Source organism: Camelus ferus, chromosome 3, assembly GCF_009834535.1.
Source record: "Camelus ferus isolate YT-003-E chromosome 3, BCGSAC_Cfer_1.0, whole genome shotgun sequence".
Taxonomy (NCBI): domain Eukaryota; kingdom Metazoa; phylum Chordata; class Mammalia; order Artiodactyla; family Camelidae; genus Camelus; species Camelus ferus.
Genome location: NC_045698.1, coordinates 102,302,045 through 102,330,009, shown reverse-complemented (window position 1 = coordinate 102,330,009; position 27,965 = coordinate 102,302,045). Strand labels below are relative to the sequence as shown.

Here is a 27,965-nt window from a genome sequence, read left to right as displayed (position 1 = left end):
TGGAAGTCAGTAGACCTGGATTCCAGTCATTGTACTTCATTAAAAGCAGTTTTGGGGTGGCTTTGGGAGACTGTTTTCAACAGTGTATACTATGCCCTAGTGCAAATTAGAAAGGGGCATCGTTTAGGCGGTCTGCCCCATAAGCTCACAGTAAATGGAACTAAGGGGAAGTATATGGGACTATTCATCATGTTAGAAAAAGGTTCTCCTTCCCCTAAGTGGCTGTAGCCTTGTGCCCACTAGCCTGCTTGACTGGAAGACCTTGTGCAGTGAGCCACATGCACAACTGTATAAGACAACCCTACTGTCTTAATTTCTCATCTGAGAAATGAAAGGCCTTGTACCCCACCCGACTCCCAGGATTGTTGTGAGGATCAAATGTGTAACAGTTTGACAAGCATGTGTTTTTTTTAAAGCATGAGGTAGTAAGAATGATCCTTTTGGCAAAAGACACTTTCATTTATCTTTTAGTCTTTATGTTTTTTTTTTTTTATTCAAGGGAAAGCACTTGGCAGAAGGGACAATCATATGAGGATACCTGGGAAGCATTTAATCTGATTTTGCACAATGGTATGTTTGAGGCTGCTGCAGCAATGAGGAAGTTCTGTTTTAAACAGAGTCTACTGATCTATGGCTTTTGGTATGTGAGGACTTGCGTTCTGAGTTATAATATACTACTGCTTTTAAAACCTGAGAAATGTTTGCTCCTTTTACACCTGCCTGTTGGATACCACAGGCAGACTATTAGCTGCGTGTTTTCAAAGCTAAGTGGCACCTTGAAAACAAATACCACAATAGTCTTTGTTCATGGAATACAGTTTCTCTCAATGAACTCTTCACGGAGGAATGCTGTGAAACCCGAAATGGTTTATTCATCAGATGCTAAACTGTGCTTTCCGTGAACTGTTGTGTCAGTGCTCTTGACAGTGTATTTTGGTTTCTTTCTTTGTATGACTCTTCGCTTTCTAGCTCTCATCACGTATACAGCTGTTTCCTTCCTTTTACTTAAAACCATCTGCAAGAGAACACACTGTTGCGTAGATGGGTTCACTCTTCTCTGGCAGCTCACGTGGGTCTGTTCATAATGGGCTTGCCTCATATCAGCTGGATTCAAAGACATCCTAAATTTTGACAATCTGAAGTTTAAAGTCATTAAAGGACCCAGAGAGCCATTGTCTGGCCTGGGCTTTTCTTGTTTATATCTCAAATGAGGCCGGAGGAGGTGTAATTTTCCTTACAATAGAGTTACTCAGGTTGATTTTCTTCTTATGCTGTAAGTGAAAGAGCCATTGTGAATAGTGAGTGTAAGCTTCATGGGCAAAGATTTTTATCATCTGTTTTTGATGTACCCCGAGAACCCCAGGAGATCCTGGAACATAGAAGGTACTCAACGAATCCTTATTAAATGAAGGCGTGAAACTGCACTCTCCTGGGATTTAGCCCTGCGTGGCTTCAGACGAAGTCATTGTGGGGTTCTGTAATGTGTCCTTACTTTGGGTGCTGTAATAAAATGGACAGGTTAAAAATTTTCTTTGCTTCAACACAGTAGCTTCAGGTTTTGTTTACTCTTGCCAGGAGCCTGATGTTCTGAACAAAATGGTTTCAGTGTTTACCCTTAAACTCATAACGGGATTTATGAATGGCTATTTCCATTTAGAGTAGAAAGTGGATTGGGTAATTAATAATGTTTCCATTTCTGATCCTGTCTCTTCTCTTGCACGTCTGAGACTTCCACGTGTGGCATGTCTATCCCTGCTGAGCTCTTGATATATTTGCAGGGGGAGGGGGAGCACCCACATTTCCAAAATAAGTGGTTTGAGAAATGATAGGCCTAGCTTGGTATAATGGTTATTTATTCTTTTGCTCACACTGTAATAGTCTTTCTTCGCTTTTATCTTCCTTTCCTCAGTTCAACTAGAAGATTAGCACGACAGGAAGGAGGAGGTGAGGAAGGGAAGAACACGGGCTCTGACATCAGTTGAGGGACTGAGGGCTTCTCGCTGTGAGTTTGGGCAAGTCTGTTTATTCTCTGCTTCAGTTTCCTCATCTGCAAAATAAGAATAATAATATCTTCTGGAGTTGTTGGGGGAAATTCAATGGGATAATGCCCACAGTTGCATACAATATATATAGTTTAATGTTGCCACACAGTAGATGCTTTTAAAGTACTTGTTAAAAATCAAGATAGTAATACTAACAAAAATAATTCATTACATGTATTCCATGCACTTGAAAATAAAAGGCTGAGAGAAGTAGTCTGTAGAAATCTTTACTAACTTGAAGTAATAAAGGGGAGAGTGAGCATGAATTAAAGGTGCACATTTGAACTGTGACGAATTTTAAATATCATTTAAATAATATTGAAGTGTACCAAGTAAGTTACCGGTGGGGGCTGTGGCTTAATCAGCGCCTGAAAGATAGGAGATCTTAACTCTCAAAGTACTAGTGGTTAAATATTCATTATCTGCTTCCTAATAGACATTCATGCTAGATCTCTGCAACATTTGGCCCCTGCGAGATGAGCAGATAAATAAAACATGGCCCTGGCCTCAAGGAGCTCACTGTCAAGGGCGAACAGAGGGAAACAGTAATTTTTGTGATAAGTGCTTTCTCAGGGGCATATCGCAGATGCAGTGTGGGGCAAGGTATGCTTTAATTATAAATCGATAAGGGCTTTTAGAGTACTTAGAAAGTGTCTTGTTGCCTTTTTTTTTTTTTTTTTTTCTGAAGAGGTGAATATTCTCTCTAGTACTCTTAATTCTCCTGTGTGGTGCTTCCCCTAATGCTAGTGGAGAGGGATGTGTCAGGCGTCTTCGTCATGTCTCTCCCAAATTCTGAATTGGTAAAGCCTGAGTTATGAGGTTTTACTGCTCCAGGAAAAGAAGAAATACTGTCTGATAATTTTTGAATAATCATTTAACTTTATCTTGAGTGCAGAATGGGTACTAATAGTATACTTAATGTCACACCACAGAAAATTACAGGATAAAGGCTGAGGTCTTTAAAGTAAATTTTCAAAAATGTTGATTCATTCTTTAGTAGCAAAACCAACAAGGTGTTACACTTTACATAAAATTATTTTCTTTGATTTCTGTAACAGCTCTTTGAGGTAGGGTTTTTTGTTTTTGGTTTTGTTTTTGTTTTCCTTCTAATTTTACAGATGAAGAAACTAAGGCAGACAGAGATGAAAGTAATTTGCCTAAGACTTTCACAGGTGGGCTTCAGACAGAGGTAGCTTGGATTCTAAAAACCTGGATTCTTGAAAACTCATTGTTTTCAACACTTTTATTTTAATGAGGTTTTTTTTATTTCTTAGCTTTTCATTTAGAAATAATTTGAGTTGCAAAACGTTGCAAAAGCAGGCAAATAATTCCAGTATACTTTTCCAGCTTCCCCAAACAGCTGTATAACTTTTAAAACCAGGGACTTAACATTGATACCATGTTAACTAATCTACAGACCTTCCTCATTCAGATTTTGGCCGTTGTTTACTAATAGCGTTTTTCTGGTCTGGGATCCATTCCAGGATCCCACATTGCTTTTGTTGTTGTCTTAGTCTCCTCCAGTGTGGGACAGTTCCTTAGTCTTTCTGGACCATAGTGCTTTTTAAAAATCAGTGGTTAGTTAGTTTGTAGACTTTGTATCTTTAAATGCATTGGGTTTTAGATAAGAGGATTTTCTTTTACAATTATGTGAACTATTCCTTTCAAAAAACTTCATTATGCCATTGTCAGTTACTGGGGTATTTTAGAATGAATGAGGGTGAAGTGACCATGGTTGGCCTTTGTTTACAGTCATAACTCTTCCCAGGCTGATGGGCCTTCGAGGAGCATCTGGTGGTCCACTGCCCTGGCTTCCTGGATGGTAGCATCATGGCCTGCCTGTCTTGGCTCCTTATCCTTTGTTCTTTCTGCTTCATCCTCCTACTGGACCCCAAAGGCCAACGAACAGCCATTCAGAATATCTGTTGACTTCAATATGTTTAGTCTTTGATCGTCGACGTTTTGATTAATCATTTAATCTTGGTATAAAATCAACTTCGCTTTGTTTCTAAGAGACTATTGCTTGTAGCTCACGAAGGCAATCTGGCACAGCCCACGGTGATTTCTTTGTGTAGCTAAATACCAGATCTCTTTTCAGTAAGCTTTGTCCCTTTTCATACACGTGTTTGGCAGCAGCCTGGGTAGCGAAGATTCCCTTAATGCTTGTAAAACCAATATGTTGATATACCAGACTTGCTTTAGGTCCCTTTGGCCTTCTTTGCAGGACTGATACAGATGTCAGCTCCGTGGCTTCCTTGTGCTCTTAGATAATGTCGTTTGGCAGTAGGTAAACAATGGCTACTTGGGAGTTCACTGACTTTTTTTTTTTTTTTTAATATTATATTATAAAAGGCAGGCTTTGATTTCTCAGCTTTTTTAAAAGTTGATATTTTAATAACTCCTTACTGTCTTAATAGTAGGCTTCATGACAACTTATATATTTTTCCCCCGGTAAATAAGAAAGGTAAATATACCCCATCTTCATGAATCTACTCCAAGAAATGCATTGAATGTGATTCCTGTAATTAATGGGCTCCGTTTCTTGGCCCCTCACTCTTCATAGCTGTGTGTTTGTTTTAATGTATGTTGTGTTTTTTACCCATTATTTTGCAGTTTTGGCCTCTTGCCTTTTACTAGGTAAAAAAAATATGAAAGCAAGGTCCATGACAATGCAGGAGAGTCTACATTTTACCCTTGTTAGACTGTTAATGTACATATACTGTATGCATGATATTTGCAGCAGATTTATATCTTGGGGAAAGGAGAAAGGAAAGGAGTTAGTTTATATGCTCTGTGAAGAACGTAAGAACTGTAACTAAATCCAGAATGAAGTCAGATGTACCTTGAAAAATCCCTTGCGTCACCCAGAGTGTACGGCGTGCGCGGGGAATGTGCACAGCCCCCTGCAGTAATTCTTATGCCACTGAGCTGGGTCCAAGGATGGCAAGGGTTTTTGGCAGACATCTGGGTCATCAGAACACTTTGCTTCCATGAGAGTCCCTGGTCTGCAGCGGGGACTGGAGAATCCCGGTGGCAACCCACTTGTGTGCAGGCTTTATGCCATTATGTTTTTAACACGGAGACTCCTTTTGGGTGTACTCATTTGGGGGAGCATGAAATGAGATAATACACGTGGCAGCCTCTAACACAGCACCCTCCACTGGCAGTGGATGCTCAGTAAGTCTTTGATGGGCTTGATCCTGATCTAGCTTGATCCTTTCCATTGTCACACTGTGTTTGAAAAGGTGTCCAAAAAACCTGGCCACCTGCTTCCTGCCTTCCCCAAAGTGGCAGCCCTGTCCGAGCAGCCTGCCTTCTCTTGTGCCCTTATTATCTGACTTCAGATAAATTTTCGTGAATTAGATCAGGAGTGCTCAATTTACCCTAAGATGATGTCAGATCATTTCAAGTAATGCCAGGCAGGGGGCGCCTCAGCACAGTAAATCTTTAATTTAAAACCATTTAAAATGTATGCTTCTCATGTCACGGTGTTTAGCTACTGTAAGTAAACCTCTGATTTCTTTTCCTAGTCTCCTGCGGAAGGAAACTTGAGGCTCACATCTATTCAATTCCAAAAGTAGTTGCATAAGAAAATGACATGAATCTTGCAAATGGGTTTACTAGAGTGAATAGTAAAGGATCTCTTGTGTTTGGCTAAGAAAACTTCAGTTTTACTGTTGTAATTTACAAGCATTGTCTAATGAGTGACCCTTAAATATTTCACAGTGGCCCCCTTCATGATTTCCCATCCCCTTTTATATTTTATTTTAATTTTTAAGATTTTTTTGTTCATTTTCTTTTGGGAGGGGGTTGGTTTGTTTGTATAAATGAAAGTAGTGGAGATTGAACCAGGACCTCATGCATACTGAGCATGTGCTCTACCACTGAGCTATTACCCTCCCCGCTTACATTTTATTTATTTGTTTGTTTTTCCAACTAACATGTGAACTCTAGGAGGCTACAGTTTTGTTTCATTACTGTATCCTTAGTTCCTGGAACAGTGCCTGGCCAGGTAGGTAGTCACAAAACTGTTAAATGAAGAACAAGTCGTTTTCACTATTTTTAAAATCAATACCTTTCACCTTAATAAGCAAATATTAAAGTTATGCAAAGTGTCAATAAACTGAGTTTATAATCTTTAGGAATTTCGCTGATAACTTAGCGAAGTAATCAGAACTTGGGAAATTTTTATCATTATCCTTCTCTGGTGATTACATTTCCACCCTCTTTCATAATTTAGTTCAGTAATCTTCTTACAATTTACAGTGTGTTTATAATACTCAGTCAGTCAGGGTATGTTGACGGACAGAAAATGAGAAAACTAGAACTGTAGTAAAGGCGGTACTTTCATATTCTCATTTTATCTTAGTATAAAAGTTCTCATTTACACACATGCACGCACACACACACACAGGCACACGCACAGAGGCACAATACAAATTCAGGGTCTCTTTGTGAGTCTCAGATTTCTCCCTAGCTTTAAGGGTGCTGTGTAAGTGAGGCTCCTTGCTGAGGAACAGAATAGCTAAACCTGACCCACTATAATGGACATTGTCTTCAAAAAAAATCCTGAAGGCTAAACTTCAAGAAGACAGTCATTGTAATTTTGAGCAGTTTTTTTTTGGCGGTGGGGGGGGAGAAATGTTTGAATGAGAGAATGAATGAATATTTAAAAAGCCATGTTTTTGATTAGTTCTCAAGATTGCAGTGGCCCGGAGGGAAGTGTGAATGGTAGAGTTTATGGCGAGTTCGGGGCCCACTGCTCACTTCTCTGATTGATCCCCGAACCAAGTAAGGTTTGGTTTCCACATTGGTCCCTGAGGTCAGCAATATTTATCTCCAGATTGTTCCTTCATCCAGTGAGGATTCACCAGGTATGTGCCAGGCACTGTGTTAGGTGGTGGAGATACAGAATTCCTGCTCTTGTAGAGCCTGTCTTTGGGGCCTCAGATATCTCTAAGCACGTGTGAAGGTGATGGACCCTTTTCCCTGAAGTCAATCAAGTCAGCCAGGCAACCTCAGACACACAAACGTGTGTGCGCATATGTGCACACGGCTGCCGTGGGGTGGGGGAGACCCCCCCATGCACTGAGTTGTGTTACCATTTCCTGGGTTCGGAAGGCTTGAAGCTCAAGCTCACCAAGTGGAGGCTCCTGTCCCCTGCCTCCAGCTTGTTTGCTGCTCCCACGTCCCCCTCAGCATCTTCTGCTGTTTTGGGTAAGGCTTCCCTGTAACTTCTTTTCAGGTTCGATCACATGATGAAGCAGCAAGCCTTTGGGAATGGAGCCTGAGGTTCTTGTCCTCCTGCTTTGAGGACGATACTTTGTTACTTCTGCTCTGAGTCTCCTTTTGCGTCTGAACGGTGGAAAGGGGAGGATTTGAGTCACAGAGGTGTTTGAGGGTCGGTTAGGTGGGCGGGCTTTGGGTGCAAAAAAAAAATCTGTGGATAAATTACAGTCTTGATGCTCATTAGCTGGGTGATTTTGAGCAAACGGTTTATCTGAACCTTATTTGGCACATATGAAAGAGAAAAAGGCCAGCATATATCTCAAGGAACAGTCTGAGGATTGATTTGAAATAATGTATGTAAACTGCCCAGGAGAAAAATGATAGCTATTATCAGCTTTGTTACATCCAAATTGTGTTTCAGGGGAATTTCATCAATAAATAAACTATTTATTGAGCACCTGGCATAGACCACTTCTGTGATTCTACTCCCAGTCACCAGGCAGTAATAAAGAACGTTAGTGGAGGAATTTGCTCTGTATTACGCCTGATATAATTTCCTGGCTCTGCCACTAACTAGCTGGGTGACTCTAAACTCTATGATTTTACTTTGTTTCCATTTCTGAAAGGTGAGATAGTGACATCACATGACCCAGTGAGGCTGCTTTACACAAGATCATGCAAGCAAAGCATTTGGCACAGTGCCTCATACAGAGAACACTCTTGGCTGATGCACAGCTGATTGAGTATTAGTAGTATTAATTATTAATCAGCTTAAACTAACCTCATCTTCTCCACCCAGAGCTAGGTTAACTCTAAAGAAGGTTTCCGGGGGCAGGTATAGCTCATTGGTAGATCACATGCTTGACATACACACGGTCCTGAGTTCAATCCCCGGTACCTCCATAAAAGAACCCCATAAATAAATAAAGAATGTTTCTCCTAGATTTCATACAGGTCCAGTTGATGACAGCATCTCACTTACTTATGCCCAAGTAGTAAAATTAAGACTCTTGGCTGAAAACTGGCCTTACAGATTGCTTGGAAATTTTTTATTGTTCCTGCAAGTAATTGTGGTTACTAGGAAACAATTCACTTGGGCCACAAATGAATGGTAATTTTTCTTTATGTGTTTTCATTTAGTATCCGAATCCCATGGATAAAAATGTCATCTCGGTAAAAATTGTGGAGGAAAAAAGAGGTAAGTTCTCCAAACATACCTGACTTCAGGGATGATCGTTAAGGGATACTAATCTTTGTGAAGATGTGTATCTTTGTGTGTGTCTGTGGCCTGTTACATTTTAAACAGGTGTATTAACAGGCATGGTCACTGATGGAAAATAGTGCCCAGTTTTTCCAGCAGAAGACCTGTCTAATGCACTCTTGTCCCTTTCTCCATTAAGAATTGATGACAGTTGTAACAACTAACATTTTTGAACACTTAATATGTGCCTGGAACTCTTATTAACTTAGTCCTCAGAGCCATGTAAGAGGTTGGTGTTATCACTCCTATTTAATGAGTGAAGAAACCACCACGGAAAGAGGTTGAATAACTTGCCCAAGGCCACATGGCTATATCCCTTACTACATTCATGTGTGATTTTATTGATGGCAAAATAGATGTGACTGATAACCTGTTTATGAGATGTGACTGTAAAGTGATTAGATTATGGAATGAAAACTACGCTTAGTAGTATGGTTCAGTATTGACTAGAGCCGGGATTGACAAACTCTGCTTTGTGTTGCCTGTTGTTATAAATAAAGTTTTATTGGCACATAGCCGTGCCCATTTTTGTATAATCTGTGGCTGCTTCCTGGCGACAACAGTAGAAATGAGTTGTTGCGACAGAGACAAAACCTGAAATACTTCCCATCTGGGCCTTTACAAAAAATGTTTACCCACCCCCGGAGTGGAGCACGGGAGTCTTCCCTGTCCTCTGTCGTTCACATCTCCGGGGGAAGTGTTTTCACTGTCACTGTTTGAACTTGAGGACTGGGCAATGCGGGAAGCCATGTGATGCATATCATCCATGTACAACCTTTCGAGACACCCAGGCCTGGTCTAACATGCTTGTGAACCTTCTGAGAAAACAGGAGATGCAACCATTCATTGTGTGACTCTGAGGCCTTCTCTGTACTTGGTGAACAGAGAACTGTCTTTTGCTTGAGAGGGTATTTTCTGCACTTCCATAGCTCTATAAATAGATATTAAAAAAACATTTTCTCATGTACCGGCCCTCGTGGGAGAAACTTGTTATATGGTATTAGAAAAATCTGATTTCAAGTCCTGATTTCCTTACTGCCTGCATGACCCAACTTCTAGGAGGCTCCATTTCTTCATCTGTTAAATGGGAAAGTGATAACAACCTGCTTTTAGATGGTTGTGAAGATCAAATGAGAGAACAAGGTGCATATTCCAAAGTGGTTTATTCTAATTTCTACCACTGATGGGGGCATCTTTGCTCCCAGGAGGGGCTAATCCATTTTCAGTATGTGTGCTGCAAACGCTGGATGAAATGGCAAAGGGGTGCCAGTTCCTCACCCTACCAACCGCTTCTGGGCAGTCAGGGTGTTTGCACAAAGGTTCAGGGCTCTTAGAGCCAGAACTTGAGAAACCCTGTCAGAGCTGAGTCACAGTAACTCACAGGGCAAAGGACATTAGAGTTTATCTTTTTCTCTGATTTGGTTGCTTTTTTTCCCAACTCACATTTATTGTGTGTTTTTTATATCCCTGGTGCTATTCTGGAACCTTTATTCCAACACAGAATAGTTTCAGTCACAGGGAGTCTGCTGTCCTATGAAAGACAGCCATGCCTAATATAATTAATTACAGATATAAATTTGTAGCTGGAATCGGTGCTTGAAAACATGTTTGGTGTTGAAGGTGGCAGAATCAGATTCTCCATCTTTTTGGTAAAACGTTCTCTTAGTCGGAGCTGAGTGGGGGGCTCACTGGCCATTGTCATTGGCGTGTTGACATTGATAGTCCAGAGCAGTGAAAAATTTTCCATTCTTTTTTCTTTGACTTTAGAATGAGTAGTGTGAATGGCTAGCTGTTTTATTCTTACTCGTTGCTCACAGGTATTTGGAAAGTTTTGGACCAGAAACGTGGTCAGAGACACTGAGTTTTGAGTTAAAGTTTTTCTTTAGCATTTCTACTTATAGAAAGTTGAGGTTGACATTGGAAGTTTTGTTGACATTAAAACAGGAATACATTTCCTTAAATTTTTTTTTTTTTTGAGTGTAAACATTTTCTGTTTCTAGATGTGTCAACAGGGATCATCTATAGAAAGAGGATTGCAGTCTGTCAGAATGTGATTCCAGAAGTTTTAAGGAAGGTAAATTTATTTCAAAATTTCATCAGATTTGGTGTAACATTGGGTAATTTTCCAAATAGGCATGGAAAGAGATAGCATTTTCCGATGTAAAGGAACGTCAGAGCTTTCCCGGTTCTCCTGCCTCAGAGCCCTTCAAAGGAAGAAATCTCTCTCCTGTCCACTTTCAGTTTATACAGATGCACCAGAAACAGTTTTTTTCTGCTTCGTCTCTCTTTTGCGGAGGGCGCTTAGTGTACATAGAGATGGTCCACAATTGTTTTAAAAGATACTTTGGGCATTTTACATGAAGTGACCATCTTTTCTAATCTGTCCATGGTTAGCTATGCCTCTTAGGTAAGAATGATCAGAAGTGGGCAGATGGTAAATATTTAGTCTGGTCTTCAGTAAGGAAGAGAAAGCTTTCGTTTCCATTTCACTGTCAGAGAGAGTGGTTATTTCAGGGAGTGTTAAGGTTCTCAGTGCTCTATTTAAGTATTTTTTTGTTTGTTTGTTTCTGTAAAGCAATGGCATGGATGATGAAAACTTCATGATATAGCACATTGTTTTCTCTCTTTTAAATCCTTAAGCACTCGGGTGATTGCTGGAGAAAGGTGAGTGGAAGTTTTTAATCACATTGCTTTAACCATCAAGGAATTATTGACAGGAGTCCTTTTAGAATCATTAGGAAATAAGAGGAGCACTTTTTTTTTTTTTTTTTTTGATGGCAGAAGCATTTATTTTCATTCATTTTCTGATTCAAATCTTCCCACAGCAAAAACTCTAGGCTGTAGATGACTTCGCTGATGAAGTCTATCAAAAAAGAGATAAAACCAAATGTGTGTAAATTTACTGAAATAAAAGGAATGCAACTTGATGCTCACTTTTAAAAAACGCTCAGATGGTCGTTCAACCCGGGAAGCGATTCGATTCTGTGTGTGATGTAGAACCTGGGCACGGGGGCTCCCACCGATCAGCTTGCAAATTACGCTGCTGTGCTGTATGCATTAAAAACGGCTGCTTCTGTCACTTCCTGATCCTGGATTAAGACTCTGTCACTTTCTTTAGTGGAAAGAAGGCTGATGTGACAGTGAAAGTGAACTTCCTTTTATTTTCCAGATGGTAAAATATATTGTAGTATATGCCGCAAATTATTGCTGGCTTTTTCTACAGTGTGTACCCTGCCTTTGCCCTGTTTCCGCGCTTTGAATCTATTATTTAAAAAGGCGTTCAACTTTGTCTTGTATCTCAATTCTTAAATAATTTAAGGGCACCTCTGACTTGTACAATTCTGCCTTTGTAGTTTTTCCATGTTTCTTCTGCCTAGGAAAGCATAAATTTCTAGGTATTGGACAGAGTTTAAAATGAAGAAAGTATTTTATCTGATATTGTCCTGTCTGTGAGCCGGTAAGTGGGCCCAATTAGAACTTGCCAATTTAAGATGGCCATAACCAGCCCTAGACGAGACGCGAAGGAGGCTGATAATGTGCTTAGCATTCAGCAGTTGGGGAAATCAGGCCCAGGACTGTGCAGCCTGCGTAAATCCTGGGCCATCTGCATGTCCTCACCAGCATTAGTAAGGTCACAGTGTGTTTGATTATCAAGGACTTGCAGCCACTGGTGAGCCATCGTCCATACATCAGGGTCACCTGTCCGCTTAAATACACAAGGCTGAGAGCAACTCTGGACACAGTCCTTACGTCACTTGCTCTTCATAAATTCAGAAAGCCATCCTCCCTTTTTTGGACAGGTGAACATTTTAAAGGTACCTGATATCCGGTTAGAAGAGGAATCATGGCTCAATCCTCAGGAAAGGAACATGGCTATACGGAGTCACTGCCTTACGTGGACACAGTATGCATCCATGAAGGAGGAGTCTGTCTTCCGGGAAAGTATGGAAAATCCGAATTGGTAAGTTCGCCTCTGTGTGTGTGTGTGTGTGTGTGTGTGTGTGTGTGTGTAAGTTGGGTGCAGGGATGCACAGATGAGCACATATATGAAAAAGCTGTGATTCCATACTTATAAACCTGTTTACCACTTGTATAAATGATATACTATTAATTTTTAATCACACAAGTAATCGATGAGTAGATTTCCCTTTGGGGGAAAAATGACAGCTCAGCTCCTTTCTGACCACCCTGTCCAATCCTGGTGCCTTTGTGCCCTGTCCAGAGGCAATGAGTGTTACCTCTCTTCCAGACCTTTCAGAGATACCTTTAGATATTTACATGTGCCTGTATAGTATGGTTTTGTTTGTCTTTTTTCCTTACATGCTTTCATTCTGTGTAAATCATAATGTACTTACCTTTTTTGTTTAATAGAATGTTCATAAACTTTATCAATTTGATAGCTATAAAATCCAGATTATTCCTTTGAACTATTGCATAGCATGTGATCCTGTGATTATTCTACATTCTATTTAACTTTTTTCTTTTCTGACAGATGCTCAGATGGTTTCTAGTTACTCTTTATTATACATAGTACTTTACTATTTGTGAAGCATGTGATCCTTGTATAATTATATTGAAGGTTTCTCTAAAGGAGAATTTTTTTATTATTGAAATATAGCTGGCAAATGATACTATGTTAAAGGAGAATTTTTAATTGTTAAGTTTATTGAGTTATTACTTACAACAAAATGTATTCTTCTTACTGTACAGTTCAGTAAGTTTTGACAAATGCACACGTATACAGTTGTGTAACCACTGCCGCAGTCAAGCTATAGAACGTTGAAGGTAGATTTTAAAAAGCTGTATGCCAAGGGGAAGGAATATTCTTTTCAACACATGATATTGGTATAACTGGATATCCACATTCAAAAGAATGAAGATGGACCTCTCCCTCACACCAAATACAATATTAACTCAAAATGGATCAAAGACCTAAATGAGTAAGTTAAGACTATAAACTCTTAGGAAAAAACATAGGTGTAAATTTTTGTGATCTTGGATTACACGGGGATTTCTTAGGTATGACACCAAAAGCCCAAGCAACAAAAGAAAAAAATAGGAAAAACTGACTTCGTCAAAATAAAAAACTTTTGCACTTCAAAGGACGCTGTCAAAAGTGTGAAAAGACAGTCTAGAGAATGGGAGAAAATATTTGCAAACCATATATCTGATATGGGTCTAGTATCCAGAACATACAGAGGACTACTACAACTCAGTAATAAAAAGACAACTCAGTTAATAAACAGGGAAGACTTTTGAGCAGATACCTATCTGGAAAGGTACACAGATGCCAATAAGTGCATGAAAAGATGCTCCACATCTTCAGTGTTTGGAAAATGCAAATCAAACCCACAGTGAGATACGACTTCAAACCTGCTGGGCTGGCTGTATGAAAAAGGACACACAATAACAAGTGAAGGAAAGGATGTGGAAAAATTGAAACCCTTGCACACTGCTGATGGGAATGTAAATAGTTCAGCTGCTGTGGAAAATAGTTTTTCAATGCCTGGAATAGTTAAACATAGTTACTGCTTGACCCAGCAATTCTACATTGTACTGAAACATGTGTCCACAGAAAAATTTGTAAAAGAATGTTCATAGCACCATTATTCATAATTGGCAGAATGTAGAAACTAGCCAGATGCCCATCAATTGATGAATGTGGTATATCCATGCAATAGAATTTGGCCATAAAAAGAAATGGAGTAATCATGTTACAACATGGATGAAGCCTGAAAACACTGTGCTAAGTGAAGGAAGTTAGTTACAAAAGGCCGTATTTTGTTTGAGTCAGCTTATTTAAAATGTTCATAATAAGCAAATCCATAGGGATCAAAAGTAGACTAGTGGTTGCCAGGGGCAAGGAGGAAAGGGGAGGAGGGAGTGACTGCTAATGGTGCGGAATTTCTCTTTGGGGTGATGAAAATATTCTGAAACGAGTGTTGATGGTTGCACAGCTCTGTGAGTATACTAAAACCATTGACCTGTACACCGGGAAGGGTGAATTGTATGGTATGTGAATTATTTCTTGGTAAAAGAATATAGCTTGTTCTCAGGATGTGCGTACATTTAGTTTATACAGATTCTGTCACCAGTGTGTTCATGCATTAATTTACACTCTCATGAACAGCACATGAGAGTGTGTTTCCCTGCAACATTGCCAGGAATTAATATTAACATACTTTTTTATTTTTGTCAGTTTAATGGGTGAGAAATGATTAATTCCTTTGAGGTAGGCTTAAAAACAAAAGCAAACTGTTTAGCAAGCACCGAATGTGGATAGTGATTATTGCTGTGAACTGTGATTTTAGAGGAAAATTTACTGTGTGTTTTGGCATCATTCTGTATGGCTTGAGTTTTTTATTCACCTATGATTTAAAGATGATATAATCTGAATAACTAAAGGTGACTCAAATCTGAATAACTAAAACCGAGAAATCTAAAATCCATTCTGAAGCCCCATCACGTGTACAGATCATTTCTGCTCCCCATAATTTTGGTCCTGGAGTGACAATTCTAGAATGCTCCAGTAGCATGCTAAATGAGTGTGAATGCCAAGTCTTATTAGCGTCAGAGGTGGGTTTGCTGTGAAACACCCATGAGTTTTTTTTTTTCCCTCAGTGTCCCTCATGACAAGAGCTTTGCACAGAACATGGATGTTTGTTGGGATTAACTTAAAAGTTGTGGGTAAAGAAGAGAGCTTTTTTTTAAAGTACATAAAAGTCGTAAAAGGACAGAATTCTGATTTTATACAAAAAATATGTAAGTCTTTCAGTCCGTCTACCTCTTTTCAGCCTCATTTTTCGCAGGTATCTGGGCTTTTGGCTAGTCTGAAAAGCTATACTAAACCTTCATCAGTTCCTTATAAAATGATAATTGGCCCTGGGAATCCAGGGAAAACATCCTTCAGGACCTTTTCCCTTTGTGTATTTTTAAAAGTTATTTTTTAGTCACTCTGATTCTGGAAAAAAAATGATATATGTATTTTGTAAAAAATACTAAACAATTCAGGAAAAAAGAAGCAATTTTGATCACCTAACATTAGTGTCTGTTTACATAATTTTCTTGCTCCAGTCCTAATGGCATTTAGATCGTTTCTGAAATTTTTGCTGTTATACACATTGCTGTGGTGAAATCCCTATGGTTACATATTTCCCCACTTACTCGATGACCTTTTAAGGTAGATGGACAGTGTGGGATTCCCGAGTCAAAGGTTATGTGCATTTTGTATTTCGATACGTATTCCCAGATTCCTCTATAAAAAGGTTTGACCAAGTACACTTTTTCCTTTCTTTGGTTTGTTATATTCTCATCCTCTCCAAAATACTCTCTTTTCCATTATTGACACAGCAGGACGGTATTTATTGACTCCTAGTATGTCAAGATCAAAGCTAGATCCTTCACCCGCAGTATTTTGAAGCTCGGGTTCAGTAACTTACCCGAAGTGATACAGTTGCTAAGCTGCTGAGCCAAGATGAGAGCCCACCTTGAGCCAAGTGCTGAGGCCAGAATATGGGCATTTATAAAGGATGGACTTGTCCCAAAATTGGGGACTCCAGGTTATGGACAATGGGTTTTATTCTTTCAGCAACAAGCAGCCACACACAGGTTTCTGAGCAGAGGTGACGTGATGAAAGCTGTGATTCAGGTGCTGGGAAGTTTATATTTTGTTAGGTCATGACATGGATTTAGAAAGGCATTTTAGGCAGGCATTCTAAGTTAATGGGTAATTTTGGGGGGAGGTCAGAGAAAGAAGGACACGTTATTACTTCTGTCCCCCTCTTTGCAGGGAATGTGAGAGTAATGGCTAGCCACTGTACCCAGAAGATGAAATATGGACAATTTTTTTAAAAGAAAAAAAAGCTGTCATGGCTGCTCACTCTGAAATTAGACCTTCAAGCTGTATGTTGCTTGGCAGGTGTGGGTGTGCGGTGGGAAACCAGATGTCATTCCGTCCCCGTGCGTGGCCTGTCAGCTCAGTTCAGAGCTGGCTCAGAATGCGTTTCCTGTGGAATCTGACTGAGCCTCGCTCTGTGTCTCTTTGCAAGGATCCAGTTTTGGCTTCCTGCCGATGTCTCTGTAGACGAGGCCCCTTCCTGGGCAGCAGCTCTGTGGGTCTTTCCGCATCTGTGTGTCCCACAACTGGATGTTTCTAATGTGCTTTCTTCCTTTGCTGAGTTCATCAGACATTTTCTTCCTGCAGTTTTCCTAGAATGGAATTGACACCTTTTTTTGGAAGACAGAGTGATGTGATGTTTTGCACTCAACTCCATTTTTCCTGAGTCCAGCATCGCACTCCATGCCTCAGAGAAGTCCTCCTATGTTCTGTCGCTTCTCCTGTACCAGTCAGGCCACCTTCCATAGCAATTGACAGACACCCTGATTAGATGACACCAGCCATCACTTACATGTGTTTACTCTGCCAGGCACTGTTCTTCTTCTTTTTTTAATTATTCTTTTGTGGGGGGAGGGAATTAGGTTTATTTACTTACTTATGTATTTATTTAGTGGAGGTACTGGGGGTTGAACCCAGGACCTCGTGCATGCTAAGCACATATTCCACCACTGAGCTATACCCTACCCTCCAGGCACTGTTCTAAGTGCTTGACATTTGTATGTGTGTGTGTGTGTATTTATGCATTTAATGTATGTAATTTCATTTAATCCTCATAGCACGCCATGGGGTTGAAACTATTATTACCCCCATTTTACAGCCTGAGGCATAGAGAAGTTGGGTAACTTATACCAGCTAATCTGGCCAGTGAGTGTCAGAGTCAGCTACATGGTGGTTGTTCTTTTGGCTCCACCTTTCCCTGTGTATCCAATTATTATTATTATTATTTTTTCAGGTTGGGTGTTCTCATTGGCTACTAGGGTCAGCACACTTCTTATGTCCTCATTCAGTGAGGGAAGGCGATCTGTGAGAGCAAGAGAACCCATCCTAGCGCTGAGGGGCAAGGCCTTCCTCTGAACCTGTTTGAGTGACCTCGATCACCCGCTTCCTCTTGGACTAGTGAGAATGGTCAGAGGCTGATATGGGCTGAGTGGCTGGCCCTCCCCAGTCAGGATCTGCCCCTGGAGCCAGGGGTGGGTCTCTTCCCTCTGAAGCACAGGGCTGCGTGGCAGAGAGACGGGCCCCTGGACACATCACTGGAGTGTAGGAGCAAGGACCACTGCACACCTGTTTCCCTCTCACACTTCCGCTTTGGCAGGCACCCGTGTTGTCTTTGTTATGCTTCAGAAGTAACAGAAACTTATTACAGCAAATGAATACAGGGATATCTCTGTACCAGTGATAGGGCCTCCCAAAGGACAGGAACCAGGAACTAGAAAGCCAGCAGGAACTAAGGCAGCCTCACAGTCTCTTGTCTTTCCGTACCCGGCTCCTTTGTCTACAGTACAGGTGTACTTCATTCACACAGCCAACCTGGCTCCCCTGGCCCGGACAGGGTATCTCATGCCCTACATCCCAGGAACTGGATTCTTTTGTTAGAAACTCACCTCTGAAACTATCATTATATGTCCTTCCACAGTTTACTTCACTTCTCTGAGCCTCAGTTTCCTCATCTGTATGATGGACATAATATCGCTACTGCAGAGGGTGGTTGTGAGACTTGAATGAGTTTGTACATGTAGAGAGCTAGAGCAGCGCCTGCCCAGAGTGGTCGGTAAATGTTAGTGTTGTTAAGCATTATGACGTTTTTTGTTGTTATTATCCTCATCTTCTTAAAAACTCAGACCAGACTTTTGGTTGTAATCCTTAGTGTGTACAATTTAAAGTAGAAACAGCATTTATGGTTATTTACCATTACACTGAAGAAAGATGGTCCACATTGTTAATTTGCATTCCCTTGGCACACCATTTCTGGGAGTGTTAGCTCCCAAATTTGAGAGCCATGGGGGTGAGAACCCTTCTTTTCTACTTCCAGAGTGAGATTTAATCGCTTGAGAGCATGACATCCAGAGGTCAGTGTAAGCAGTGGGCATGAACTGCAGTCCCGCAGATTTGGTGTCCTCTTCTCGGTGCATGGTGTGACTGTGGCTGTTGTAAGCTCAGAGCCTTCATGCACAGAGGACCTCCTGAGCTTCCAGGGTCAGACACCCTGGAAGTGATGTACTGCTTTGCCTTGGGACACATGGGCCAAACCGGGAAAATGACCTTAATCCAAAAATAAAAAAATTAAAAGTTAGCTCTTGTGGGAATGTGCTTTGTTTATTATGAACAGCTGGACACAGGCATTCACTTTTGAAAGCGGAGAATGGCATGTATTGTTTTAGAATTTTCAGAAGGAAGAGAAACCTTACATTTCTACGAGAAGCTTATTCATTTCTTACTCATTTGTGTTTGCTTCTAGACTTTAAAATATATTTATTTGTCAGTTTCTGGTTCTTTTCCTCATAAAAATAGATTTTTTTATTGTACTGTGTGGGAATATAATTGATATCCACTTGAGTTGGCTTTAATAATGTTACTTTACCCGTGTAATGAAATTCTAAAAAAAAAATCATCTTGTAAAAGTATTTTCTTAGGCTTTGCCCTTTCACCATAACTATGTGTGTTTTGGTGGTTAGTGAAAACTTTTCTGTGATCTTGAAGCAAGATTTGAGTTACCACCGTCAGTGGAGACCATTCTGGTCTTGTTGCACGGCTGGGTTTCTCTTGCTTTTTTCATTTAACTTAATTTTTTGGATTTGTTTATCTTTAAAAAATCTTTTAATTTAATTTTTTCTTTTTTTATTTGCCAATTATTTCTTTTTTTAAAACTTTTTAAATTAAATAATTGTCATTTTACAATGTTGTGTCATATTCCAGTGTAGAGCACAACTTTTCAGTTATACATGAAGGGAATACGTATATTCATTGCCACATTTTTTTCACTGTGAGCTACCACAAGATCTTGTATATATTTCCCTGTGCTATACAGTATAACCTTGTTTATCTGTTCTACATTTTGAAATCCCAATCTGTCCCTTCCCACCCTCCTGCCCCCTTGGCAACCACACGTTTTTATTCTATGTCTATGAGTCTGTTTCTATTTTGTATTTATGGGGTTTTTTTGCTTTATTTTATTTATTTATTTATTTTTTAACATTTTTTTATCAATTTATAATCATTTTACAATGTTGTGTCAAATTCCAGTGTTCAACACAATTTTTCAGTCATTCATGGACATATACAAACTCATTGTCACATTTTTTTCTCAGTGAGTTATCATAACATTTTGTGTATATTTCACTGTGCTGTACAGTGTAATCTTGTTTATCTATTCTACAGTTTTGAAATCCCAGTCTATCCCTTCCCACCCTCCGCCCGTCTGGTAACCACAAGTCTGTATTCTCTGTCTATGAGTCTATTTCTGTCTTGTATTTATGCTTTGTTTTTGTTTGTTTGTTTGTTTGTTTTTGTTTTTGTTTTTTAGATTCCACATATGAGCAATCTCATATGGTATTTTTCTTTCTCTTTATGGCTTACTTCACTTAGAATGACATTCTCCAGGAACATCCAAGTTGCTGCAAATGGTGTTATGTTGTCGGTTTTTATGGCTGAATAGTATTCCACTGTATAAATATACCACATCTTCCTTATCCACTCATCTGTTGATGGACATTTAGGCTGTCTCCATGTCTTGGCTATTGTAAATAGTGCTGCTATGAACATTGGGGTGCAGGTGTCATTTTGAATTAAGGTTCCTTCTGGATATATGCCCAGGAGCAGGATTCCTGGATCATACGATAAGTCTATTCCTAGTCTTTTGAGGAATCTCCATACTGTTTTCCACAGTGGCTGCACCAAACTGCATTCCCACCAGCAGTGTAGGAGGGGGTTCCCCTTTCTCCACAGCCTCTCCAGCATTTGTCATTTGTGGACTTTTTCATGATGGCCATTCTGACTGGTGTGAGGTGATACCTCATTGTAGTCTTGATTTACGTTTCTCTGATAATTAGTGATACTGAGCATTTTTTTTCATGTGCCTATTGATCATTTGTATTTCTTCCTTGGGGAATTGCTTGTTTAGGTCTTGTGCCCATTTTTGGATTGGGTTGTTTGCTTTTTTCTTATTAAGTCATATGAGCTGCTTATATATTCTGGAGATCAAGCTTTTGTCGGTTTCGTTTACAAAATTTTTCTCCCATTCCATAGGTTGTCATTTTGTTTAATTTATGGTTTCCTTGCTTTGCAGAAGCTTGTAAGTTTAATTAGGTCCCATTTGTTTATTCTTGCTTTTATTTTTATTGCTTGGGTAGACTGTCCTAGGAGAACATTTTTAAGATGTATGTCAGATAATGTTTTGCCCATATTTTCTTCTGGGAGGTTTATTGTATCTTGTCTTATGTTTAAGTCTTTGATCCATTTTGTGTTTATTTTTGTGTATGGTGTAAGGGAATGTTCTAGCTTCATTGATTTACATGCTGCTGTCCAGTTTTCCCAACACCATTTGCTGAAGAGATGGTCTTTATTCCATTGTATATTCTTGCCTCCTTTGTCGAAGATTAGTTGACCAAAAGTTTGTGGGTTCATTTCTGGGCTCTCTATTCTGTTCCGTTGGTCTATATGTCTGTTTTTATACCAATACCATGCTGTCTTGATGACTGTAGCTCTATAGTATTGTCTGCAGTCTGGGAGAGTTATTCCTCCAGCCTCTTTCTTTCTCTTCAGTAATGCTTTGGCAATTCTAGGTCTTTTGTGATTCCATATAAATTGTATTATGATTTGTTCTAGTTCTGTGAAATATGTCCTGGGTAATTTGATAGGCATTGCATTAAATCTGTAGATTGTCTTGGGCAGTGTGACCATTTTTAACAATACTGATTCTTCCAATCCAGGAGCATGGGATATCTTTCCATTTTTTAAAGTCTTCTTTAATTTCCTTCATCAATGGTTTATAGTTTTCTGTGTATAATTCTTTCACCTCCTTGGTTAGATTTATTCCTAGGTATTTTATTACTTTGGGTGCTATTTTAAAGGGGATTGTTTCTTTGCTTTCTTTTTCTGTTGACTCATTGTTAGTATAAAGAAATGCAACTGATTTTTGAACGTTAATCTTGTAACCTGCTACCTTGCTGAATTCTTCGATCAGCTCTAGTAGTTTTTGTGTGGACCTTTTAGGGTTTTCTATGTATAGTATCATGTCATCAGCATATAGTGACACTTTTACCTCTTCTTTTCCAATTTGGATCCCTTTTATTTCTCCCTCGTGCCTGATTGCTGTGGCTAGAACTTCCAAGACAATGTTGAATAGGAGTGGTGATAGTGGGCATCCTTGTCTTGTCCCAGATTTTAGTGGGAAGCTTTTGAGTTTTTCACTGTTGGGTACTATGCTGGCTGTAGGTTTGTCATACATAGCTTTTATTATGTTGAGATATGTTCCCTCTATACCCACATTGGTGAGAGTTTTTAACATAAATGGGTGTTGAATTGTATCAAATGCTTTCTCTGCCATCTGTTGAGATGGTCATGTGATTTTTGTCCTTTCTCTTGTTGGTGTGATGTATTACATTGATTTGCGTATGTTGAACCACCCTTGTGTCCCTGGGATGAACCCCACTTGGTCATGATGTATAATCTTTTTTATGTGCTGTTGGATTCTATTTGCTAATATTTTGGTGAGGAGTTTTGCCTCTATGTTCATTAGTGATATTGGCCTATAATTCTCTTTTTTGGTAGTGTCTTTGTCTGGTTTTGGTAGCAGGGTGATGGTGGCTTCATAGAATGAGTTTGGGAGTATTCCCTCCTTTTCAATCTTCTGGAAGAGTTTAAGAAGGACTGATATGAGTTCTTTGTATGTTTGGTAGAATTCCCTGGTGAAGCCGTCCAGTCTTGGACTTTTATTTGTAGGGAGGTTTTTTATTGCTAATTCGATTTCATTTCTAGTGATCGGTTTGTTCAAGTGGTCAGTTTCTCCTTGATTCAGTCTTGGTGGACTGTGTGTTTCCAGAAACTTGTCCATCTCCTCTAGGTTATCCAGTTTGGTTCCATATAGTTTTTCATAATATTTTTGTATGATATTCTGTATTTCTATTTTATTTGTTGTAATTTCTCCATTTTCCTTTCTTATTTTGCTAATGTGTGCTCTCTCTTTTTTCTTCTTTGTGAGTTTGGCCAGAGGTTTGTCGATTTTATTTACTTTTTCAAAAAAACAGCTTTTTGTTTGATTGATTTTATCTGTTGTTTTTTTAATCTTTAATTTATTTATTTCCTCCCTGATATTTATTATTTGCTTCCTTCTGCTGCCTTTTGGGGTTTTTTGCTCTTCTTTTTCTAATTCTTTTAGCTGGTGTGTTAAATTGTTTATTTAAGATTGTTCTTCTTTTTTGAGGAAGGCCTGTGTCACTATAGACTTCCCTCTTAGCACTGCCTTTGCTGTGTCCCATAAATTTTGTGCAGTTGGGTTTTCATTTTCATTTGTCTCAAAGTATTTTTTAATTTCAACTTTGATTTCCTCATTGACCCATTGGTTTTTTAATAGCATGTTGTTTAATCTCCATGCTTTCCTTTTTTTCTCCTTTGTTTCCCTGTAGTTGATTTCTAGTTTCATGGCATTATGGTCAATAAAGATGCTTGACATGATTTCTATCTTCTTAAAATTGTTGAGGCTTCTTTTGTGCCAAGTACATGATCAGTCCTAGAAAATGTTCCATGTGCACTTGAAAAGAATGCATATCCTATTTTTGGGGAGTGTAATGCTCTGAAAATATCCACCAACTCTAGTTTTTCTATTGTATCATTTAATTTCTCTGTTGCTTTATTTATCTTCTGTCTGGAAGATCTGTCTAGTGATGTAATGTAGTGTTAAAATCTCTGACAATGATTGTATTCCCATCAATATCCCCCTTTATCTCTGTTAGTAATTGTTTTATGTCCTTAGGTGTTCCTATATTGGGTGCATATATATTAATGAGTGTAATATCCTCATCTTGTATTACTCCTTTAATCATTATAAAATGTCCTTCTTTATCTTTCTTTATGGCCTTTGTTTTAAAGTCTATTTTGTCTGAAATCAGTACTGCTACACCTGCTTTTTTGGCTTTTCCATTTGCATGGAATATCCTTTTCCATCCTTTCACTCTTAATCTATGTGTGTCCTTCACCCTAAAGTGGGTCTCTTGTATGCAGCATATTGAAGGTTCCTGCTTTATTATCTAGTCTGCCAGTCTATGTCTTTTGACTGGAGCATTTAGTCCATTAACATTTACAGTTATTAATGACAGATGTGTGTTTATTGCCATTTTGAACTTACTTTTGCAGTTGATTTGATATTTCCTCTTTGTTCCTTTCTTCTTGCTTTTGTAGTTTGATAAGTTTTCTTTGTACTGTCTTGGATTTTATTCAGTTTTTGTGACTCCCTTGTGAGTTTTTGGCTTGTGGTTACTCTTTTCTGTAAGTCTATTGACCCATTACTATAACTGTTTGTATTAAACAGGTAGTAATATAATCTCAAACCCATCCTACAGAGAACAAAAAATTTAAAAAAGAAAAAAAAATACTCTATATTTCCTTGCTTCTGTCTCCCACTCTTAATGATTTAGATGTCTTCTTTTACAATTTTGTGTTTATTCTATTTGTAATTCATGATAGATATCACCTTTCCAGTTATGAGTTTCTCATTTTTGTAGCATCCTGCTTCTTTTCTATTTAGGGTAGACCTGTCAATATTTCTTTTAGCATGGGTTTAGTTTTGCTAAACTCTTTTAGTTTTTGCTTGTCTATGAAATTCTGTATCTCTCCTTCTATTCTAAAGGATAGCTTTGCTGGATAGAGTATCCTAGGCTGCATCTTTCTTTCATTCAGGACTTTAAATATGTCTTGCCACTCCCTTCAGGCCTGTAGTGTTTGTGTAGAGAAATCAGCTGAGAGCCTTATGGGAGTTCCCTTGTAACTCACTCTTTGTTTTTCTCTTGCTGCCTTTAGGATCATTTTTTATCTTTGACTCTGGCCATCTTGATTATGATATGTCTTAGTGTGGGTCTGTTTGGGTTCATCCTGTTTGGGACCCTCTGAGCTTCCTGTACTTGGATATCTGATTCCTTCTTTAGCTTTGGGAAGTAATTTAATTTTTAAAAGTTGTTTTAGTTTATTTTTAATTTTTTGTATTTTTTTTAATTTTTCTTTTTCTTTTCTTTTCTTTCTTTTTTTTTTTTTGGCGGGGGGTGGGGGGATTTCTCTTGCTTTTGCATAGTAAGACTATTCTCCCATATTCAGTGCTGAGCATCTCAATGGCTGGATGTCTTCACCTTTCCATGTCTGACAGCTTCTGATTATCCATTGATGCTTGCAAACCTTATTTCTGAGATTTAAAGATGTTCATTCTAGTAGAATGTGTGTTAATAACATTGGTTATGTTGACTCTATGTTTATAAAATATCAAAGTCAAGTCCTTCCTGAAATACAGGAAAAGAAACCAAAAAGCCCAAATCAAATTTTACACACAGTTTAAATTAATAGGATGAGCAGCTGTTCTTAGTTCAGTAAGTTTAACTTTTCATTATTATTGAAGTTGCTTGTGTGAATAATCTTCATTCTGTTAAATAAGGTATTTTGAATTTCTTATTTTTCAATTTCAGGATTAAAACAGCCCGTGTCTGGAGTATTTATCTGGTGAATCACAGATAGCGTAATTTACATGTTTTGAGGGCCTGATTTTTGGGCATTTTCCTTTGTGTATCTGTTTTTCCCCTGCTCCATCTTTTTCTTCCCTGGGAACAAATTTGACGGTTTGGTGGCTTCCATGTGTTTGACAGTGGCCTTTTTAGTCGACTTCCCAACGTGGTTTTACTGAAGTATTAGAATATTCTGGCTTTGTCCACTTTCTTTAGGAATTATTTTTAAGCCTCAGTCGTGATGATAAAGGGCTTGAGTGTGCAGTTATCTAATAGCCTGAATAAAAACTCTGTATTCATCCCCAAACAGGTCTCCCTATGCTCATACTAACCTTGATTTCCAGTGCTCCAGTGGGTGATGAAACAGTTACAGAACACGGAGCAACATGGCCCTTTCTATAACTGTGACATCTGGGCAGGAGCCCGATTTTTGGCTCTGGAAGACTGCCCTCTGAAAGATACATGTGTGTCCATATAATCAGCATCTTTTCTGCTTTTCCATCCTGCTGGAGCCCTGCATCTAGCCCAGGGCTGGGCTCACCGAGGAGGCTGTGTAGGAGGAGGCTGCATGGCTGTTGAATGAGTGGCAGATAGGCTTCTTATGGGCTAACATGGGGATGTGCGGAGGGAAGTGAAAAGGGAGGGAGCTGGCAGGGGGACAAAGTGCAAATTGGGAAAGTCTGATAGAACTTGGTAGGAAATTCATTGCAGACGGAATCTTGATTTCAGTAACATAGATGCTTCTCTTCTGGTTTCTGCTACTTGGTTACTTACGTGTGGTGCCGTTTGACTCTGGGAAAAGCCATAAAGCTGGCCTGAGCTCCCCCACAGAGTGATGTGAAGATTTAATAGGATAATAAATGGGAATGCTCTGCACTTGGAGAGTATAAGGCGTTAGATAATGTAGGTTCTTATTGGAACTAATGGTGAATAAATGCTGTTTTCAAGGTGGCCTGATCCCTTAAAGGTACTAACTTTGTAAAGTGGAGTAAGTTGTCTGAACTGGGAACAATGGTGTTTAGCCAAGACAGCATCCTGTGCCGTTTACAAGTACGAACTTTCGAAGTGTCTTAGTGAGTGCTTGTTGATTTTTTTCCTTCCCATCCTCCTTTGCCCTTTGGTTTTGAGTTTGAATTAGTGCAGGTTTTGGGAGGGAGAGACTAAACAAATAGATTCATTGTGGTGATTCTAGTTTTATAGGCCTTGGTTGGCCTCTGGTAATCAACATTTTAACATTTTTCCTGGTGAATCTGTTGAGCAGCCAGGTTTTGAAATCCCTGATAACTAGTCAGTATCCTGTGGTTCTAGTGGAAACCAGACCAACAGCTGGCATCCCTTTTGGAACTCTGTTTTGTGCAAAGTTCTTATTAATCTTATAAAGCATGACTAGTTGAAAATCTGGCTCTCCAGCAAGCAGTAAACACTCTTTGGCAGAAACACCCTGCCGAAAAGTTTAGCAAAATTTGGATGAACTCTTCTTGCATCTCTTATGGAACAGAGATGCCAGTTTAATTTTCTTCCTTCCTCCCTCCCTCCCTCTCTCCTTTCCTCCCTTCCTTCCATCCTTCTTTTCTTTGCTTCTTGCATCTGTAGTAAATAAAAAGTTTGAATATTAAAAATTCCAGTGTTTTATCAACCAGGGATTGATGTCATGCAGAGCAACCTAAAGGTCTTGAGATGACAGCCAGGAACCTGATGACAGTCTAGCTCGTGTAAGGATCCATCTCCTCTGTCAGGTCGAGGGTCAGTGCCAGGTTAGGTTGATCGCCATTTTTCTAATCAAGGCTACGGTTGGTAGCTGAGCAAAGAGATGGAAAATGAAACAAAACAAAGCAAACACTGACAAGCTGTGTTCTTTCTCCTGGTTTGCATACACAGCTACATTTTGAGACATCTTCTCTGCTGGAGGTGGGGGCTATTCCATTTACCTGTGTCTGACCCCCAGAGGGTTGTAGCATTGTGAGGAACTTAGATGGTAGTTGCTGTCTTATTCTGTTTGATTCTCCCCTCTGCTCTGGGACGGCTCAACAGCCTCCTGTCTGAAGGTAGGAAAACCATCTGGCCCTCACATAGGTCTCGTTTGGATGAGTCTTAAACCAAATAGTCTATATTATCGTATTTAAAAACAATGTTTCCTCTTTTTTCCCCCATGTATTACATACTCACAGTTACAAGATTAATATAAGAGAAAACAGACTATATTCACCCCCTCTTCAGGTGTGTGCTCTTTCTAGTCTGTTATCCCAGAGGAAACCAGTACTCTGACCTCCATCCTTGTAGATTAATTTTGTCTCTTGTTGATCTTCACGTGCTTTGGAATCATATAGTGTGTGCTCTGTTGTATCCTTTTTTGTTTCTTTCTCAGTATTGTGTCTGGAGGCTTCATCTTCTGGGTATCAGCAGTTGAGTTTGTTCTTTTCCCATTGCCGAGTAGGATTCCATGGAAGGAGCAGACCGTGCCTGCTACAGTTTACTTACTCGCTCTGCAGAAAAATCACTTTTACAAACATAGAATCATACTGTATGTGGTATTCTCACTTTTACATTGACTTTACATTACTTTGGGGACTGTCTTTCTTTGTTAAATGTGATTCTTAAATAACTTTTTCTTAAATGACTTTTTAATGGGTGTCCAAGTATATTTTTTGGATAAAATTATTCCAGTATGTTTTATTAAATGTTATCATTATGGGGCATTGCATCATTTGCCTTTATAAATAACAATGTGAAAAGTATCTTTATAGGCTGGTCTACACCCTCATCTAAGGTTCTTTTGCTTAGAGCACATTGTTAGGGGTTCCAGAGGTTTGACACTTTTGCTGGGTATTGTTAAA

At 39.2% G+C, this 27,965-nt stretch overlaps 1 protein-coding gene across 2 annotated transcripts in view; it reads left to right on the top strand.

Moving 5' to 3' along the window:
- Positions 1-27,965, top strand: part of PRELID2 (PRELI domain containing 2) — a 70,530-nt gene that overhangs the window by 3,504 nt on the left and 39,061 nt on the right. The window contains exons 2-5 of one of the 2 annotated variants that reach the window (XM_032477028.1): positions 8,412-8,469; positions 10,533-10,606; positions 11,173-11,196; positions 12,333-12,493. In XM_032477028.1, coding sequence (XP_032332919.1) covers positions 8,412-8,469; positions 10,533-10,606; positions 11,173-11,196; positions 12,333-12,493 — 317 coding nt within the window. The remainder of the gene's footprint in view (positions 1-8,411; positions 8,470-10,532; positions 10,607-11,172; positions 11,197-12,332; positions 12,494-27,965) is intronic. The other variant, XM_032477029.1, reaches the window with a different exon arrangement.